General features: G+C 43.0%; 1 protein-coding gene across 6 annotated transcripts in view; it reads left to right on the top strand.

Annotated features, from left to right (window-relative positions):
- Positions 1-20,069, top strand: part of PDZD2 (PDZ domain containing 2) — a 201,353-nt gene that overhangs the window by 149,368 nt on the left and 31,916 nt on the right. For 5 of the 6 annotated variants that reach the window (XM_071731272.1, XM_071731273.1, XM_071731271.1 and 2 more), the window contains 6 exons: positions 846-1,016; positions 12,805-12,916; positions 14,952-15,100; positions 15,696-15,815; positions 18,108-18,222; positions 19,913-19,986. In XM_071731272.1, the coding sequence (XP_071587373.1) occupies positions 846-1,016; positions 12,805-12,916; positions 14,952-15,100; positions 15,696-15,815; positions 18,108-18,222; positions 19,913-19,986 (741 nt within the window). The remainder of the gene's footprint in view (positions 1-845; positions 1,017-12,804; positions 12,917-14,951; positions 15,101-15,695; positions 15,816-18,107; positions 18,223-19,912; positions 19,987-20,069) is intronic. The other variant, XM_071731274.1, reaches the window with a different exon arrangement.

The following is a 20,069-nucleotide window of genomic DNA, read 5'->3' as shown; positions in this document are numbered from 1 at the left end:
TTCATGGAAATGTGAAACAAATCTGTTTGGGCCAAGCTTTGTGCTCTTGGAGAGTTTTCATGTCCCTGGGAGGAGGACTTGGAAAGGCAATCTGCGGGGAGCCCGGGCTGTGCCATGTTTTAGGCAGTCTCAGTAATGGTGTTAAGAGGTGAAGTGTTGCCCAGCAGCTTCCTCTGGGTGTTATTTGTTGGTATGGAGAAGCAGCCTCACAGTTTGTCCAGGTGAGTGCTCTGAACGCAGGATTTGTTCTGAAAGTAATAAAATTAGAGTCTGTCTGGCTGCTGGTTTCAGCCAGTGCACATATTTGCCTCCTGGAAAATGTGCCAAAGGCTGGAAGAAGGTCCTGAAGTGTCAGGACTGACCTGATAGAGGATCAGTGGATCAGTTTTCATTTTGTTCTCCCAAGTAGGGTTGTCAGTGTGTTACTCTTACCCAGATAGGTAGATAAATGTGTAAAGGGAACATCTGCAGGAACATAAATAGGAACACAAAGTGTGGTTCAGGATACAATGAAATGAGCAATGAGGTCTACAAATTCTGCATCTGCCCACAGTGAAATGTAATAAACCCCAGAGTGGGAAGGAACAGGCTTCTGGGGAAGCGTTTATTTAAAATTCTCCTTTATGCAATCTGTATGTTTTAGATGGGTACTGGCCTGTGTTTACTATGTATGTATTTTAAAACCAGGCCTGCTATTATAACTGAACCATTAAAGTTTGAGGACATGGAACTATGTGTGCAGGGGGAGCATTCTGGGGAACTGGGCAGGTGAAATGAAGCAGTTTCACCATGACTTCAGTGCTTTTCTGCATGTGATGTAACATATTTTGTTGTCTCTCGGGTAGGAATCTGCTGAAGAAGATTTTCTGAAGTATCCATCTACCAGTTTGCCTGACTTGCTTAGCACTTGCTCAGTCCAAGACTCTGTCTCTTGCACTGACAATAAGGAAAATGAGGAGCCAGAAGACGAAGAAGATGCGAAGGGGGTGAATGTGTCTCCTGAAACGCTGGTCGCTGTAAGTGTGGCTTTGGTGTGACGTTTTTATTCTCTCCCTTGATGCCCAATTGCATCTGTCACATTCTTCTGCAGCCTGACATGGAGCAGGTCCTCAGGACAGGACAGTCTCACCCATGGGAGATGGGTGACAAGCTGAAATGGGGATATCATCTGCCACAGCATCTGCCATCCCTGGTCCTGCGCTGCAGCAAAGCAGCAGCATGGGGAGCAGGAGCTATCGCGTCCTCCAAGCTATGTAGAAGCTATGGCTTTGTTTTTCTCTCTGCTGTTGGATTGTTTTCCGACCACATCCACTGCTTTTGTTGGAGCTGATGTGAAGTCTCTCGGTACTCTCAGTACTTCTTCAGTAATATGCTCTTCTTTCCTCTCCTTTTATAACTGAACTTCTTTAGCGGTTTATGATCCAAGTCTTAAAATTTTATGTGCTCTGTTGTAGCCAACAGGCACTTTTAGGGGGAGGGATATGAATTTCTGTATCTGAACTGTAACTGAAGTTCTGCTGAATAAATCTTGCCGGTTGATAATCTTGCTTGCATTCCCTTCAGGGCTGCATTAAGCAGAGATTAAGTGGATTATTGTTATTTATTTGTAATGTAGCAGCTCTCTGTTCATCAGTGTCCTGGGCCTCTTGTATTGTACAAAGAATAAAATTATGTTTGTTACTCTACAAAGCTTTCAGGGTGGTTTTCCGGCAAGAGAAAACAGGCGGGTTCACTTGAAACCTCTATCTTTTTAAAAAATTTTCTCTCCTCGGTTTTTTTTTTTCCCCTATTTTCTGTGGCTGTTACAAAAAATATCTCAAACCTTTGAAAAATTCAGACATGAAACTGGCTTGGTGATTGGTTCCAATTTTGTTTTCTTATAGTTGCCATTTTCTGAGCAAAAGCCTGCTCCCTGGGACGATTCCTGCACTGTAGTCTATCTGGTGCTGGTGCTCATTTCATACCTGCCTGTTATCTTTGACCTATTTTGAGTCCATGCTTAAAACAGTCTCTTCTCTCACACATTTCCTTACTGTGACAGGTTTTGTTATTTCTGCTGCATCTTGTATGTGCTAGAGTACCTTTTTGGGGAGAGGAATGGAGAAACAAACAAGTCAAGGGTGCTTGGTGCACTGACAGTGGTGTAGTGTTTGCGTGCTAACTTGAGTGGGTATCCAAGCATTCTTTTGGCTATCTGACCTTAAACCATGACGCTATCAAAATACTTTGAATTCTTCTGTATATCATGTTTCGAATTCTGGTAATACTTCAGAAGGCTGAGGCTCAGCAATGCTCAAACATAAAAATCAACTTTGGCAATTCCTGATTGTGTGTGGCTTCAGAATGCAGCTCTCTGGCATTCTAGCAACTCTTTCAGCATGCACTAGGAGTTATTTATCACTTGGTTTGCTCCTGACTTGCCAGCAAGACTCTGCCTGGTTTTCAACAATGACTTTTTTTACCAGGTATTTCCTCTCCAGATTAACATAATGCTAAGCAAAACTGGAGGTGTATGCCACCACAAAGACCCAGTCACACAAGGCTGCCCAGAGCCCCTTCAGCATGGACCTGAGTTTGGATCCTGTCTGTTCCAGTGCTGCTGTCTGGCAGCCATGCCACCCAGTTTGATTTGCCTGCCTGCCTGGCACTCTTGCCCCTGATGGCAGTAAGTCTGTGCTTTCATACTGCATTGCTGGGGGATGGAGGGGAAGTCACAGAAACCTGAGTAAACACATTAGAATAAAAGCAGGAAGGTTTTTTTTTTTTCTTCTTTTCTCTGTTTCTATTAATTCTTTTGTTGGAAGGGGTGAAGGGGTGTAATTCACATGAATGCTGTAAGTTGTTGGTGACTCAGGACCTTTTTTTTTTTGCTTGAGATGCACATGAAGTTCTTCCTCTTGTAAGAGGAAGAATGTCCTGTTGGACATTGCAGGATATCTTTGCATACCCCTTGTAATTGCCATCTCAGCCTTTGGATTGCAGGCAGGCTCTGCAGTCTGGGATGGCCCCTCAGTGTGGTGTAGACCCTCAGCTTTACCTACAGCCTGATCCATCCTCTGCAAATCAGGGCAGGCTACCAGGACAGGTGAGCCAGACTGTGCAGATTCTGTGTGCTACCAGGCAGGATGAAAGATAAAAGTATGGAAAAGATGAACTTCTTACTTGACTTCTTGCTACTAGGCAAGATGGGGAAATTTTTCATAAGCAAATCTTAGAACATGATTTCAAGCTCAGTACGAACATGTAGCATCATGTGATTTTATATTTTTTAAACACACACATATATATAGAGAGAGATATGTATAGTCATACAAATTGTTGTAAAATTACTTTGGAAATTGCTGTTCTTTGCTGCTCCTGCTCTCTTGATACACACAGAGTATCTTCAACTGTAGTTTATAGACCTGGTGGACTTGCCATTGATTCCTTGGCATTTAATTGCTTAAAGGCTGACTAGACACAGTCCTTAGGTGCTGGTGGATCACTGTGATTTTCAGGAGCTCTAATGAGAGCTCCCTAGAGAGGGAGAACCTCTTGCAACTCATCTGTGAATTGTGAGGTGTTAGTGAAATCATATTTTATTTCAAAGGAACATTGCCAGGCAGAGCATTGCCACTTGGAACTAAGCTATATATTCAAATCTTCCATCCTTGCAGGTATTCAGAACTCATCTGGACCCAGCCCATAGCAACCTGCCCAAGTTGTCTCTGCTACGAGATGTTGGCAGGACTAGGGACCTTCAACCTTCCAACCTGGCTTACCGTGCAATTCTGTGGAAAAAAGCACAAACAAACAAACAAACAAACAAACACAAAAAAAAACCTAAACCCAAAACCAAACCCAAACCAAACCAAAGTATTTTCTACAGGCTATGTGTTAAAAATTTTGCCTGCGAGCAAGTTGCTAAAACTCTTGAGTTCTGCTCCGGTGTTTCCAGCCAGGGAAGTATAATCTGAGCTAATCATCTGCCTCAGAACACAGCAGAAGTGTTTAGTGGTACCTGAAAACTGTAATTTAAGAGAAATAGCACTTGAAACGGATACACAACACTTGTGTTTCTTCAGTAAAAGTTTCATAATACAAGCTGTTTTTACACAGTTTCCTTATGTAAAGCCCTATTTAACATTAAACAACCCGTAAAGTTCTAACTTTAATACAACTTGTTCTACCAGGCAGAAAAAAAAAGATTACATTAATATCCTTAAAGTGTATTCCTTTTAGAGCTAATTTGGCCAAATGTTCCTTAACTTGAGATGCAAAATAGCTGGCCATGGAGTTGTGCTGTGTTAAATTGTCCTTAGGCACTTTGGAGATTTCAAACTCTCCCCCCAAATGTATATTTTGCCTTTTGCAGTTGACATTGCTATTTTTAAATGTCATTTATGTCTGACTGAAATAATATGATATTATCGTATTTGCATTTCACAATTTTTTTTTAATTCTAATTTTTGTCCTAGTGTTTCTGTTGCTTGCAATTGAATCCGTCACTGTATTGCTGGTTGACAGAGCAACCTTGGAAATGAACTCTGAAGAGAAAGCTTCTTGCCAAGAATTTGCAAAGTGTCTGATTATTTTGGGGCATTTGGGGTTCCCAGAGACATACGCCATTCTTAGTTGGTTTTGAAGTTTTTTGCCTTTGTTTCTGTTCATACTGTGTTGAATATGCAGCGGTCCAAGTACTCCCTTTTAGAAGTGTTCAACTTCAGTGGACAGCTTCATATTAATGGGTTGAAATTCCAAAAAATTACTGAATACAATAAGAGGGTGTCTGCCTCATCAGATTTGGGTCTATCATTGCTGGAGGCAGGTAAGAAAGCCTGGGGACCATTCCTCTATACTTTGCGTAATATTATGCTCTCCCTTGGATATCTGCTACTTGTGATGATGGAGGCAGGACCCTGAGCCGTCTTTTCCATGCAGAACAGAATTATACAAAAGAGGAATTTCTTACTGAGGAAAGGAGGTCATCACTCCTCCTACCTGTTGGGGTGAAGCTGGGAAGGAAGGCAATTTACCTCCCTGTGCCCAGGCCAGGTATTCAGGCAACCCCCTGGGGAAACAACCTCTGGCAGCATCCCCTTTGCTGTGGGACAGCAAATCCCTTTATCTCATATTCATTTTGTGTTGACCCAAAGAGCTTGATGTATACTTTCACATGAGCTATGGCGTGTTGCATGCAGAGATGGCCGTGACCCACCAAAGCCTTGCTCCTGCTACAAGTAAGAGAAGCAGGATGTCTTTAAATTAGCTGGGTTTCCTTATCCTTGCCAAAGCCTACTTGTGTTTTCTGCAAGGCGTGCAGCAAACCTTTTCTGTGAATAGGTAGAAATGCATTTGTTTATCCCCATTTTTATATTTTATCTGAGCCTTAGGTAATTATTTTCTGACATGAGCCTTTCTGTCTTACCAGGGAATTCATTTGTAACTACCTGTAGCCATACAAGCATAATAAGGAAGAAGATAACAATGCTGTAAGTTTAAAAGCAGTCTTGGGGTCAAAAGTTCTTCTGGAAACACTGGAAGAGTTTTTCAGAGAAAGCATTAGCATTGAGAAGGAACAGGAAGCATAACTCAACAATTAAATGTGCACAGAGCGCGGGGAGGGACCCTCATTACTTGGAGGACTTGAGTGTTCGTTCCCATTAGGGCACTGCAGTCTCAGAAGAGGTTGGAGAAACATGACTCACTCCTTGAACAGCATTGCATGGCTGGAAAAAGAGCAAGAAAAGGCTTTTGTTGTCAGAAATTGGCTTTGTATTGAAATGCTTTACTGGACAGGAGAAGAAGATGAAGAGCCTGGTGTGAGTCTTGGCTGTGGCCAGCCCTTGTCCTGGAGAAGGGTTTAATAACTCCTTTCCTTCCCATGGCAAGGGCTGGGTGAGTTAGCAGATCAAGCTTCATGCCTTAGAAGGGGCAGGTGAGGGCAGGGCCCAGCCACATTTTATAGTGGCTTGGAGCTGCTGCTAGGATGCTGCATTTGTTGAAAATCTGGCAGCTCTGTCTTTTCCTGAGGTACAGTCCTGTCCAGTATCCATGGGTCTGTGCCCTTCTCTTGGGCTGGCTGAGCAGGCATATAGGGTCCTACAGTGACTCCAGAGGAAATGCAGAGTGAATGAGTGAATGTAGGCAGGATGTATATCACATTAAAATCAGCTATTGCAATTTGTCTTTTTGCCAGGGGAATGTTTCATGTTGGGCTGATGGTGGCACTGGTGGGAGCTTTGGGAAGGTGTGGACACGTCGCATGAATTTGGGGAGGGTGAAGAGTGGTGAAGAATCCCCAGCAGGGAAGTGTCATTGAATTGCTGTTTTTCACACATTCTAAAATTCACCTGTCACGGAGACTTTAACACGAAGGTGTTCTTCAGGTGAGGGGGGGTGCCTCAGCAGCAGTAACATACTTCCCTGTGCCTGGCTCTCAAGCCCTTCTGGGCACTTCTTGCTGCCTCTGCATTAAACACAAGCCCAGATAAAACTGTTTCACCCAGTGACCAGTACCCTGAAGGGTTCCTTGTAGACGTGATTCAGTCTACAAACTGTGAATTATCTCCTATTTCTTGAGCTGGTGGAAGATAACCTTTCTGACTCGACTATAAATATCAGTGTACACAATGTGCAGAGTTAAAAACTTCGCTCTTCCGTGTGATATGTTTGAAGCCAAGTCAGCAGAGTAATAGAAACACAAGTTTATCTACAGTACAGGTTCTGCATGGTCTTTGTTTTTTGTGAATGAGGGTTTTTCCCATAAAGCAACAGATACAGTACAGCCTGTCTCTCCTTTGGCTGTTTGGATAACTGCCCAGTTTTGAAGGAGATGAACTGCCTTTAACAAGCTAAAAATATACCCCTCGTGGCAGGGGAGCAAGAGAGAGTCTGCACAGCCATGCGCTTCACATACATTAACAGAAAGATGATAAAGGCTGTAGGATTTGAGAGTTAGGGTGAATGTCATATCATCACATCTACAGTTCGGTTGTCTGTGAATTTTTGAGCATGTACACAGCCCAGTCATGGTTGAGTTTAGTTAAAACTCACTCAAGATGCCCTGTGCTTGAATAGATGCTGCCAATACAATGCATGAGGCCTCAGATTCTTGATGCAGTTATGAAAGGCACTTAATGCTTATGTATTCCACATCCTCTTATGTACTTAGGATAATCTAAAACGTGGTTCTGGAGCTGAAATCCAAAGCTCTCCACCAGATGTGTCATGGGAACGCTGTCTTCTGCAGCTGTGAGTTGATTTTGGCACTGGGAAGGATTTGTTTCATTCTCAGGAGAGATGTTTATTTTGGGTATTGTTTATTGCTTGCATTGCCCATCATTACAAGTAAAAAGGTTGTCACTGAAAAAAAAAAAAAAAAAAAAAAAAAAAGACAAGAAATTTATTGTTATGATGCATAGACTCCAGATTTGGGCTAAGCTATGATCTGAGCATTTATTGAAAATATCAGCATAGCTGGACTGGCTTTCACACGACTTGAGTTCCATTTTTGTCTCCTCTGTTTACCAGAACTGATCTTCTGGGACTTCACTGCAGCACACGGAGACATCTCGTGGGCATCAACTAAACTGCATGCAAACATGTCATGCTTTTTGATTTTTTGGGGGAAAAAAGCATAAAAAAGAGCAGTAATCTGTTTGTTTACCATTTCAGAAATGTATGCATTTGTTTTCATCTAGCTTAGAAGCTGTTTTAGTTAAAATCATAATATATTGCTGAAGAGGGGTAACCTGGTCTTGTCAAATTAGCTGCCATTTCCTACATTTTCTTCCTATTTAAAAGGATATTTTTAAAAGCTTAACCTCTTCAAAACATAAATAATAATGTTAGTGAATACTTGGAAACTTGATAATTCAATCTGCTTTACTTAACTACAGCCCTTACCATAAATTTAACATTGCACCAGTGAGTCTTTGGAGCCAGCAGAGCTGGGATCCTGCTACATCAACAACCTGGCAGCATCCTTTGGACCACAGTCAGCATGTTGGGGCTCCTGATACCAAATACATTGAAGAAAGTTTTGGGGTCTCTTGTACAAAATAAATACATAGTTCTGGAAGAGGAGAGCAACTCGGCTACACCATAGCTCATTTCCAGTCTGTTTGCATGGGCAGGTATTGGTGCTGGCTCTGTGTTGGCGAGTGCTTTTCACATGTAGGTTTGTGTGTCCACAGACATGGTAAAGATAATAATTGGAGGTGGCTGTACCTCACAAAGCTGACAGTAGTGACGTTTTTTAGCAACTGCTATGTCACACTGAAAGCTTAGGGTGGCTTTTGAGTGCAGGCTTTTGGTAGAGTGACAGACCAAGCATTCTTAGAGGCCACTTTAAAGGCTTTTGTTTTGTTTATTTGGCATTTCCAGCTATTCAGAAAATAGGGCAGGTCCAGTTCTTGAGTATTTATCAGACTTCCTCATCTCCTTACTGCACATGAACTGGGAGTTTTCCAACACTTTCTTTCTGATTAGGTAATGGAGGCCTCAGGTTCCCATCCTCTTTCTCCAAGCAAGAGGAAGCCCAGGCTGGACTCAGTGGTACTGGCATTGGTAATTCCCAGGAGAGCGGCTGGGGAAGGTGGACTGTGCTTTGTTTCATCAGCACTGCTAAATACAACCCAAATCTGAGTCCTCGTGGAGCAGTGCTGGTGGACCCTGCTTTGCTGGCACCTTCAAACCAGGACACTTGGTTTCTTCCCCAGCACAAAGCCCTGTATACTCTAGAAGAGAGCAGTAAGTCATGGAAAACTTAGGGCTGGCAAAGATTAGAAAATCCATGTGCTCTGCATCATTTGCAGTGTTAATTCTGGTAAATTATAGTGCTGTAGTTTGTAATTTATCTGGGAGTTGGATTCAATTAAATTGAAAAAGAGCTAATTTAAGAGTGAAGGTATTTTACTTTCTGTTGAAGGTAAAGGGGCCTGTGGAGCACCCTGCCTATCAGATACATTTAAGGCTTAAAGCATGCTGTGCCCTAGAAAACAATAAATAATTGCACAAATAACTGAAACAACTAGAATTTTAATAGATCTTAAAGAAGATGTCCACAACTTTTGCAAAGGATAAGGCCTTCAAGGTACTGGGATACTAGGAAGAAAGACTTTGTGCAGGTACCAGCTGAACCCAGGTTTGGATGGGGCATTTTGAACCTTTCTGCAAAGGCTCTGCTGCTCATGGAGATGCATTGGGCTCATCCTGCTGGCTGCCCAAGGGACAGCTTCATTGGGCTGTCTCATGATGACTTATATTTGGGGTAGCACTGCTTGAGAAAAAGCTGTTCAGGCTGTGTTGGGACTGAAGAAGATGAGGATTTATGCCATAGAGCTCATGCAGGATTGCTTTGTGCAGGGGGATGGCCGTTCCTCTTTTACTTTTCTGTGTTGAAGGGGGGCAATGGACTAGCTGGTGGGATCCCTTTGACAGCTCAGGTAGGAGTGAGTTTGGCACACTGCAGACAGCTCTGCCCAACCCTCCCTCTTTTGCTCCTGAACTATCAGGTTAAGCTTGTCTGTGTGCTGCTCTCAGCAGAGAGACACCCGGCTGTGCCCTGGGGAGTCCAATGGGCTCGATGATGGGACAGGCAGCAGCTTAGCAGCTCGGCAGCAGTGAGGCAGCTTGCTTATTAAATTGTGTCATCTTGCCTGCCGCCTTGTTTTTGTAGATTGTTGGCGACTGCCAAGCTGTTTGTGGTTAAACAATGCAGACTCTCATAGTCCTGCTCCTCATCTCGCCTAATTAGGGGGCTGGTCTCACTGGAGCTTTGCCCGAGACAGGGCTCTGGGGGCAGTTGTTGGTTCTGGTACGGTGCCAGGACCCCGTGTCCGTGATAGCGCCGCTTCCTGTGGAATCAATTGAGATGTCACCGTCGCTTGATCCCGGGGCTGCTTAATGAACTGGCAAAATGGGCTCTATTTTTAGATCTCCCTTCAAAGTACAGTGCCTATTAAAGCTCCCTTTGTCCTTAGCACTGGGATGGTGTTGAGTAGGATTTATTTGTTAGTTTAATAAGGAGGTGTACAGAACTGAAATAATAAGCTCCGTTTCCTTGAAAGTGAGGAAAATTAAAATGGCATGGTTAAATCTGGGCAGCCACTTCGAGACAGTAAAGTGATACATTCATGTGTGGCCAGAAGGCTAAGGTGGAGCTGGGTTTTTCTTCTTGTCTAAGTTACGAATGAGCCAAAGATTACAGAGACATGACTTCAGGGAGTTCTCGCAAGCTCTGTGGATTGGATTTCTTAAGTGTTTTCTGAGTAGGATAAAACTCTTGGTGGTTTATTAGACAAGCTCAATAAACTAAAGAATATCTACTTCACTGCAAAGGCAAGAGCATCTTTGCTTACGTGTTTAGAATTAGTGGCAGAAAAGTGTTTTTGCTAAAATCAGGAATAAACACAGGCTTAGGTAGTTTAGAGGTTTTTACTTCTTATTGTAGTCTGAAGCTGGATAAAATACAATTTCAGGAGGCTGCTGAAAATGCCCTGTGGCTTTCCCTAACATTATTCCTTGTGCACACATGGACTTCTGCTGGTCATACATGGTCTGCTGATCATACATGGCATTTGGGGGTTTGGCCTCCGTAGGCTCACAGCCCCAAGGATTGAGCAGTGATGAAGTAAAGGGATGGGGTGCACTGTTGTAATGTAAGTGGCAATTGCCTCCTGTTCTCCCTCTCACCCCACTAGATGGAAATGTATGTCATTGCAGAATGCATCTGTACTTACTTCTGCTGCAGACTCAAAATAAATAAAAGAAGAAAAGCTCCAAACCAAGCCCACACCCTGTTTAGCACAAGCATAAGATATACTGAATGGGTGACCCTTGAGTCCAGATTCAGTGTGAACATTGGGCATGGCAGTGGTTTCAGCTCTCTATACACTGCTGCTCCAGACTAACCCATTTTTTTTCCCACCTTGGTCTCAGTTGGAGAAGTGGTCCGGCTTTGGGCTGGGAATTGTGTGGTCTCATCAGGTGTAACTACCCATGTGCATGCATGCCTCAGAAATGAAACATCTCTACAGGTCTGGACCCAAGCTCAGCTCCAGAAAACGGTGGCTGGACCCATCTCTGCTAGTTTAGTTAAACAGTGCTGACAAGACTGGCTGCTTTGGTTTGGCATCCCCCCTTGTTTTAATCCATGCCTATGCTTCAAATATTTCTCCACCACAGAGTTAACACCGCTTCTGAGTAGTGGTTGTTTTGTACACCTTTAAAACCACCAGCTACATGATTTTTGTGTGGTTTTGCAACCTTGCTCTCTTTCTACAGGGGTGGCATTCTTACTTCTAAAGGGTATTTTTGCTTATACAGTAAATTTCAGTGTAACTTCATGTGATCTGTGAGTCCCAGCTCATTTCTGAACACTTCTGCTGTCTTCTGGGTATCCCTGTCTCTCCTGGGCAAAGTTTGAGATACTTTGGCTATGACCTAATCTCTGAGAGTTTGGGTTACCTGAGTCTGATTTCTTAAATATTCTCTGTAATGAGTCCCTCATTAGAATGGTCAAATTGAAGGCACTGGTTTTCTCAAGAGTCACGTAGTTACTTTCTTCTTTGGATGAGTCCCTTTAACCAGTAGGTGGTTGTATTGTAAATTCTGTCATGCTTGCCATGAGGTGTCAGAGGGTGCATGATGGACCTTCTCGTGCTCTACAATTACCTGAAAGGAGTTTGTAGTAAAGTGGCTGTTGGTCTATTCCCCCAGGTAACAAATGAAAGAACAAGAGGAAATGGCCTCAAAATGTGCTAGGGGAGGCTTGGATTGCATTTAAGAGAATTACTTTACTGAAAGAGTGGTCAGGCTGCCCAGGGAAATGGTAGGGTCACCATCTCTTGAGGTGTTCAGAATGTGTATAGACATGGCACTTAGAGACATGGTTTAGTGGTCATGGTGGTGTTGATGATCTTGGAGGTTTTTTCCAGCCTCAGGGAGTCTATGGCTGACAGGATGAAAATGCAAAAGAATTAGAATGTGCATGGGGAGTGTGTTGAAGCAGCAAATGTAGGAAAACCTGACTGCTTGTAGACTTGGCAGCAAGTGGAGAAGAAAGTCACCAGAGTCTTCACAACTCCCCAGGCTGGGGATGGTCTTTGCAGGCTTTACACGTGGGCAGCACTGCTTACTCCTGACTGTGAGTGTGTGTGACTGTGCTGCTGAAGGTCACAGCCCTGTATGTTATCACCTTGTATTGTCACCTGCATCCAGGCAAATATGGTGGGTAAACAGACTCCTTCTGTCCCAATGAATTTACTCAGAGTGGTGGGGTTGCATGTCCCTGTGTGAAGTTATGTTGACCATTTCCAGGCTTTTAAGTGCTTAGCTATGTAATCCTTTTCTTTCTTTTTAACAGCTTTCTGTTAAGTTAGCTTTTCATCCATTATGCATCGGCGTTCAAATCTGGACACTAACAATAAAATAACAGTTGTTTGGAGTATTTTTCTCTGTAGAGGTGTGAAGTCTATGGGAGCATGCTGAGCTAAACAAACAGCCACAAAGCTACTTCATAATTTTGTTAAAATGCATGTTCAGGTGCTGTGGATGCTGGAGGCACTTTGGTTCTGTGCAGAGGATCCCTGGCCATACTGAGCTGTACATGTACCCATCAGTAGGACTTGCAATAATGTCCAAAGGCAATGCTAAGAATTAATTACAGAAACCTGTGCTGGCTTAATACAGTGACATGTTATGGAAAAAAGATGATGTGCCATGGATTTTTCTGTCCCTTAGTAAATACGAGAGGAATTCCATCATCTGACCTGGTTTACAAGCAAATCAGGGTGGTTTTTTTTCATTATTTCTTTTCAGGTGATGGAAACTGAGAAGTCTCAAGATCCAGTTTATGCAGATGTGTCCAAAGGAAACAGCCAGAGTCCAGCTCAGGGAAGTGGCATACTGAAATACAGAAGTCGATCCCAAGGTAAAGCCTCATTAATAAGGAGTAGCAACAGTGCAGTTTTTATGTTGTGTATTTATTTTAACTTTCTACAAGTGAGATAGGTTTTCTTTCCTTTGGATATCATAGTAGTTTGATTTGGAAGGAAAAGCCTAGCTGCAAGATGTTTGCACTGAGACTGAGTTGAGCTGTTGTAAGGAGAGAAAGGTGAAGCAAAATTTTGGAAGGTTTTTTTTTGGTTGGTTTGGTTTGGTTTTACTCTTATGTTCTTTCTCTTCTGTCTCTCTTTTTTTTTTTTTTTTTTTTTTTTTTTTAACATTAACATTCCTTGTGTATTTCTGTGTGTTTTAATACTGAGGTAGGGGACATGTTTCAACATGCCACTACCAAAATATCCATTATGGCAAATACTCCAGAAATTTTCCATTGCCTTGTCCCCAGGTCTTAACAGTAACTTGTATGCAGAGCTCAATCACGTTCTCATCCCTAATACAAGTCTCCTTCCCTCTTATGTTCACCTTAATTTCCATTTTATCAGATATTTTTAGCATGCTCCAGGGAGCTCCTTTGCCTATATCCCCTGGGGCTGTGTGTTGGTGGCTCAGTGGGGATGCAGCCCTGATTCCCATGAGTGCTGATGTCCCTGGGCTGTGAGTGAGCCTGGAGCATCCTCCAGCCTGGTCCCAAGCCTGGGCTGAAGTGTGGGAAGGGAAGCTGCACTCAGAGATGGACAGAAAACACAAAAGTATAACTTCTCTTAGAAGAAAGATGGAGAGGTGATGGGAATGACTTGGTTGTAGGTGCCAGAAGCTCCAAGAATTTGGGTCCTGCAGAGACAGCTGTCCTGGCTGTGTGCAGCAGTGGTGCCCTTCATGCCCAGGGAAGGAGAGCTTTTAAAACCAGGAGTAATTCCGCACCCCAAAGCAATGAGTGCCCCAAAAATGTTGGGGCAGCATGTACAAATTCTGCCTGTGGATGTGGTGATAGCATTTCTTTATTGCTAGGTGAAAACAAGTCTCTGCCCCAGCTCTGTGCTCCATTCCTCCCTGCTGCTGGCAGCAGTACTTGTGCAGCATCTGAGAAGGGAGTTGGCAGAACATGGGTTTGGTGTTCTCCTGGCCAAATTTGTAGCAGTTCTACCTCAGCCCATGGTTTGTGAGCTCCATCCCCAGGGATGGGGATGCCCAGGACAGGGCAGTGAGGATGACAGGAAAGCAGAGTTGCCCCTGTCTGTGGCAACTCATTCTTAACCCTGGTTTAAAGTAATCTTTAACCACATTATGAAATTCAGCTTGTGTGAATCTGGCCTGTCTGTGTCTTGGGTTTTCATCTGTAAAAGAGGAGTTAATGTCCCTTCCTTGCCTGGTGGGAGAAATGGCAAGGATAAATGTTGAGGAACTGCTGTGACTGCGGGTCCTGTGGGGACCCTGGAGAGAATGAGAATTGGAGGAGCCCTGGTGTGAGGAGCAGGGTACTTTGTGGCTAATTACAGGATGTCCTTCAAGACAAATAATTCTGTTGCTAATGTGAGCTGTGCACTCTTCTGCTCTTTAAGACAACTAGGATTGTTGCCAGAAGGAAAGAAAATAGCATTTGTTTGGCACGCTTTTCCTTTTTTCCATTCCAGAAAAATTTCCCTCAAAGAGATATGACACCTCCAGAAATGAATACTGCTGCTGTGTCAGGTCTTTTAATTTTAAATAAATGAAGCTTGAGAGCTTAGTGCACTGGCAAGTGCCATTGGGTGAGAACAGATGAATTTCTTTTCTGTCCCTGAGCTACTGGCTCAATTATCTTCTTCTTTTCCTGACTACCATGAGTGACAGCGCTAAGGAGTTCAGCATCACTGAAAGATGGTAGAAAACCTGTGACAGCAGGAAAAGTCTTTAGATGAGGATGATCTAAACTAGCTTCTAGCTGCCCAGTTGGGAACTGTGTAGTGTTGTTTCAAGGCACTGCTTCAGTTTGGATTTGCAGGAGGCAATTATTGTGTGCTGGAGAGAAGGTAAAGCATCTCTGAGATATTTGTGACATGAGTTCCTGTGGATTTTTTCCCTAGGTGCTGGATCACGCTTGGAGTCTGTTGGAGAAGACGATGAGCTGACAGTGGAAAATGGTGAAACAAATTACGAAATAGCAGTGAAATATTCCCGGGGTGGAAGAAAGCACTCTCTGCCCCAGCAGCTGGAGTCAGCAGGAGCCAGGCAGGTGGGTGGAAAGGCAGAACTGACTCTAAGCACTTCACTGTGCTCAGACTTTCAGAGTCTGTCTGCAGCTTACCAAAGCAAGGGTACTGAAGCAGGGCCATGTAGGTACCTCACAGGGACTGGAACCAGGCTTGGACACTGAAATGGGATGTGTTAGCTGCCTATGGAGTGCTTCTTTGCTCTAAAGATGGTGAAGGGGGGGTACTTCTTGCTGTGGCCAGAAGGTCCTAAGGCTGCTTTTATGAGATGCAGCAGTTCTAGAGATCAGAGGACTTTAAATTTATTTTTTTTTAATTCTGCTTCTTTTTATTTGAATCATTTGATGATTATCATAAGGCTACCCTTAATCTTTTTAATTTAAATTGTGACTGCTGCATTACAAAATGATCCTACTGTGTGAAATGCATAAAAATTACTGTGGCAAGATTCACTTTGACTGTAATGAGCTAGGATTTCATCCCTTGAACATTTTTCTGAATATATCTCTACGGTCCCCCCATCCTTCTTCCCCGGCACATGCAATTTTCCTGGTATGACATCCCAGTGCCTGTGCAAAGCAATCAGAGTGACTTCCTTTGTTTGCTGATGTTTTTTAGGACTACCATATTGTGAAGAAATCCACACGTTCCTTCAGTGCCGCCCAAGTGGAATCTCCATGGAGACTGACCCAGCCGTCCATCATTTCCAACATTGTCCTGATGAAAGGGCAAGGCAAGGTGAGGATTTCTGCATGTGGCTGGTTTCTCACACGTAGCAGGAGCTGGTCATCAGGAGGTATCTCCCGTGCCCCAGCAGCTCTCAAGGTAGCCAGTAAAAACAATAACAATATTGATAAGCAAATCTCATTTTCAAATGTAAATGCTGAAGTTACTCCTGCAAAATATGGGGGGGCAGTGTCACAGATTTGAGGTGTGCTGGCTTTCATTCTGATTTGGTGCATCTGGTCGTTACTGAGCTATCAAATATTAACAGTGGATCTATAAATATGTATGTGTATGCAAAGTTGGTGCAGCTACAGAAGAGTACCTATTTGAGTACATATTTATGGACAAGCATATTTTATCTCTGTGAAATCTGGATAGGTTAAAGAAAAATCATTGCAAATTAAGCATTAAGCCCAAAGACAGGTTCCTGGTTGATTGCTTATCTGAGAGCAGTGAACACTCTGGGTCAAAGAGTCTTCTTTTTTTCCCCTCAATAGTACATTTCTATGTTTGTTAGGTACCATCTGGCTGAATTCTAAGGGACAATAGACAAAAATTAACCTAGCTGTATATTATTTTCCCTAATCAAATCCACATCAGTATTGCAGCTGTCATTTCAATATGTTAAAAATATGCACATCTTTTTCTGAAATAGTCTTTGAATTCATCAGATGGATATGTTTTGGACTAAAAATACTTGTTCTTATTTTCAAGTGCAAATACAAAATGAATTCCTTGTTGTGCTTTAACAAAGAGTTGGAAAGTGTCTTCTCTGGATGCATTGACTCATGATTGCTCTATCTTCTTGTTTGGGGACCTTCAGGTCTTTCATGCCATTTCCAATATGTCTTCATTATCGATGTACTTATTTTTTGACCCTATTTTTCTCATAAGAATTAGATCATTTCTCCCTGTGGGATAAGCCACCATTTTCTGACTTTCAGCACTTACCTCCGAGGCCTTAGGAAGCAGTTGGGAGCATGCAGACTCTAGTGATCATGAGCCACCACAAACAGCTGCTGTTTTGTCTGCCTTCCACCCACCGTCTGAGCCATCATCACCTCTGTTAGGGGTTGCACTGCCTACACTCTGTGCAGTAGCATTTGCTTTATTACCTCTGTGCTGACCTGGGAGTTGAAGTTTTTCCACAGAGTCGCTGTGTTTGTGGCTGGAAGCCAACCTCCTTTCTGTAGGTTGCAGTTGTTAATTGGACAGTAAACAGTTATTTTGTGTTGCATGGGGGAGCTAAGATACCTCCTTTTTAGAAATCAGAAATGTCTTATCAACTTAGTAGAAGCTCATAACTGGTAGTCTGCTTTATATTCATGGAGTAAAACAAAAGAGCTGGTTGTTGCACTGGGTTGTTAACACAGTGTTAGTGCCCTGGCAGCATCACTCAGCTGGAGGGCACAGCCCAAGGCACTAATAATAACTGTGGCTTCAGATCACTGAACCACAACAGTTTTTCTCTTCCCTTGTCCACCTGGTTGGTGACTTTTCTCTTTTTTCTGTAAGATACGTGTGTAGCAGTGACAAGAGGAGAAATACGGAGGTCGGGGGAGGAAATAGATCTAGGAAGTGATTTGGCTGGGAAATAACTCAGCAGAAGGGGGAGAGGTTTGTTCTGCTGTGCTCATCCTTTCCCCGATCAGATTTGCAAGACAGTCCCACAGCCAGCCAGGGCAGTGCAGGGGCAAGAGCTAACAGATGGAGCTCTGGGGAATTTGTTGATCTAGATTTATTTGAATACAGCATGGTACATGTCTCCAGAATAATTAAAAATGTACATGGACATGTCAGCCTCCCCACACCAGCCCCCTTTCCAGCTACATTCCTGACATTACAGCATTGACCTTATGTCATGTTCTTAAGCTTTTCGTTTTCCTGAGGAAATGCAGGATCTTTGACAGCAGAGAAAGCTACAGTTAATCCTGGATATAGATCTCCAGGATTCTACTGTGGGAATCTACTGTCTGTCAATTTAAAAGCAATGTGTTACAGTTTTTAAAATGGGAATAGGATAACGTAAAGCCATTGGCACAGTGCTGAAGAAAAAAAAGTTATCTCGAAATAGCATTTTTGCTATTTCAGCTTAAGGGGCTTGCTGCTACTCTTTGGGCTGATAACTGTGTTGATATTAGACTGAAAGTAAACGAGGAACTGCAGGCAGAGAGCAAGATGGCAGTGCAATTCATCAGAAGCAGTTAGGTTTTCATCTTTCCTTTGTCTTCTGTGTTATGGGCAGTCTTTCTCACTCAGGTGATAATGGCATATGGTGCCACCTGTGTGTCTTCTTTTCTGTAGGGCCTTGGATTCAGCATTGTGGGAGGTCAGGATTCTGCTCGTGGACGCATGGGGATTTTCGTGAAGACTATATTCCCAAATGGAGCAGCAGCTGCTGATGGAAGGCTTAAAGAAGGTATGGTAGAGAGAATCCAGTGTATATAAAGGACCACAGTGGGATATTATTTCAGTCCAGCAGGAAAACTCAAGTACAGCTTTATTTAGACACCTCACCATCAGCAAGAGTCTGTGGAGGATGTAACACACCCTGTTTATCTGTTTTGGGGAAGATCATTAATAGCAGTTAACTTGATAATACTGCATATTGAGATTGAGAAACTACAGTATAACTTTTTTTAAAACCTTTTTCTTCAGTGAACTTTATTTACCTATGCCATAAGCTGCAATTCTTCAGGTGGAGAGGGTCATTGATAGCAGTGAAATATGTCTATTCAGCCAATATCTGGCTAAAAGATGCTGGTCCTAGAAGGGTTATACAGAGGGATGTGTATGGGAGAAGATGTTTTGGGCCCTTGTGCTGAGCCTGTTGGTATCATTTTGACATGAATCAACACATAAGAACCATAACAATAAGGATGAGATTGGCAGTACGGTTGCCCAGCTGGTTAGAGAAACAGATATATCCTGATTATTACTGCTTTTCCAGTCTTGATATCTGAATTGGATGTGTAGCCTGCTCTGTGTGTTTGCACCATAGTCCAAGTTCTGTGCTGGAACTTGGCAGAAAAACACTCTTGAAAAATATAAAGTGACCATGAGTTTAGAGTGGTAGTTCACAACTCTTTTGCAGGGGTTGTGTTAACTTCCACAGAAAGCTGCTCCTGTGTTACTTCTTTCCATCTCGTGTCATTATCATGCTCCTCTTTGCATCTCATCACACTTTTTGTATTTGAGGCTGCTTATGGTGCCAATTTTCACACCTGCTGCCAGAGGGAAACTTGTGTCCCTGCAGCATGCGTTGTGTACTCACCATGAGAAGCCAAGAGGTAGCAGCTGTCCCATAAACCCAGCAAATCATTGCAGGCTCTTGAGGACTCACACACATTTTTTCTTTTTTTTTTTATTTTTTCGCCCCACTGGGACTAAGATAGGAGAGGAAGGCTAGTCTTGGCTGATGACATCACCACATCTAACTTTGCACAGATACAAGTAAAATTACAGAAAGTGGATCTGTATCATGTTGACCCTCCTTTTGATAAAATGAAGGTAGATCAACACAGCTGGTTGTAACTATAAGACCCAAAGCCTGGAAGCACGTAGAAATGTAACAGGATGTGTTCACTGGGGTGAGAATGGCATTTGCTATTGCACTGTGGGGGCTGTACATTTGTCCATCCACAGGTATTTAGTCAGAGGGCACATTTGCTTTCTGTGTGTGTGTGATTAAGGTTAGGTTCCTCTGAACCAACTTTGGAGTGATGTGCTGTGGAGCCCACTTAGATTATCATTTCTCCTGTTGATGCTCACAAAGGAAAGGGAGTTCTATAGTCCCTTTGGACTTCGTATTATGAGTATCTGTTTTCAGAACAGTTAAAATCCGTCGTGTTTTCAACTTGTTTACTAATATGAGAATGCCATGTTAAGGATATCTGCTGAACAGCAGTCTTTACTCAGGTAATTCATCACTATTAACTTGTAAAGGCATGGAACACGTGAAAATAAGCTGAGAACAGTAAAAGACTTTTTACTGAACACTTAACTGGAATCCTCATAGTAACAGATCTCCTTACCTATAGGAAAGATTTTTTTACATCTCCATAGTCTTGTATATTGCTGACTTTGGGTTTTTTATATCTAATTACCAGGGGATGAAATCCTAGAAGTTAATGGAGAGTCTCTACAAGGACTGACCCATCAGGAGGCCATTCAGAGGTTTAAGGTAACATGGAAGTAGTATGGGAGAATTTCACTCTCCTCTTTGTTCAGTGCCATTTCGTACCCTCAGCTTCGTACTCTTCTGCT

Source organism: Heliangelus exortis, chromosome Z, assembly GCF_036169615.1.
Source record: "Heliangelus exortis chromosome Z, bHelExo1.hap1, whole genome shotgun sequence".
NCBI lineage: Eukaryota > Metazoa > Chordata > Aves > Apodiformes > Trochilidae > Heliangelus > Heliangelus exortis.
Note: the sequence above shows the minus strand (reverse complement) of the source record. Positions and strands in the feature narration are given on the sequence as shown.